This window comes from Egretta garzetta, unplaced genomic scaffold (genome assembly GCF_000687185.1).
Source record: "Egretta garzetta isolate BGI_Z169 unplaced genomic scaffold, ASM68718v1 scaffold627, whole genome shotgun sequence".
In the NCBI taxonomy this organism is placed as follows: Eukaryota; Metazoa; Chordata; class Aves; order Pelecaniformes; family Ardeidae; genus Egretta; species Egretta garzetta.
Genome location: NW_009260351.1, coordinates 8589 through 8974, shown reverse-complemented (window position 1 = coordinate 8974; position 386 = coordinate 8589). Strand labels below are relative to the sequence as shown.

General features: G+C 64.5%; 1 protein-coding gene across 1 annotated transcript in view; it reads left to right on the top strand.

Moving 5' to 3' along the window:
• The window catches only part of LOC118452726 (IgGFc-binding protein-like), a 21626-nt gene that overhangs the window by 17574 nt on the left and 3666 nt on the right, over positions 1-386 (top strand). Inside the window, exon 10 of the mRNA XM_035898425.1 lies at positions 17-386. Within this exon, the coding sequence (XP_035754318.1) occupies positions 17-386 (370 nt within the window). The remainder of the gene's footprint in view (positions 1-16) is intronic.

Here is a 386-nt window from a genome sequence, read left to right as displayed (position 1 = left end):
TCCGGGCACATCCCAGGTGGACGGGGACCGCTACCCCCTGCCGCTGGTGATGGATGACAGGAAGCTACGGATCGGCCAAGAAGGGAACAACATTGTCCTCCAGACGGCCGCTGGCTTCCGGCTCCTCTACAACGTGGCCTCCTACCTCCTCATCACCATCCCCGACGCCTACCAGGGCCGCACCTGCGGACTGGGTGGCAACTACAACGGGGACCCTGGTGATGACTTCCAGCTGCCCAGCGGGTCCCTGGCACAGAGCACCGAGGAATTCATCTCCTCCTGGAAGATGCCGATGGAGGATGGTGCCTGTGCCGATGGCTGCAACGGCACGGCCTGCTCCACGTGCGATGCCACCCACGCCGCTCCCTACGGCGCTAGTGACTCCT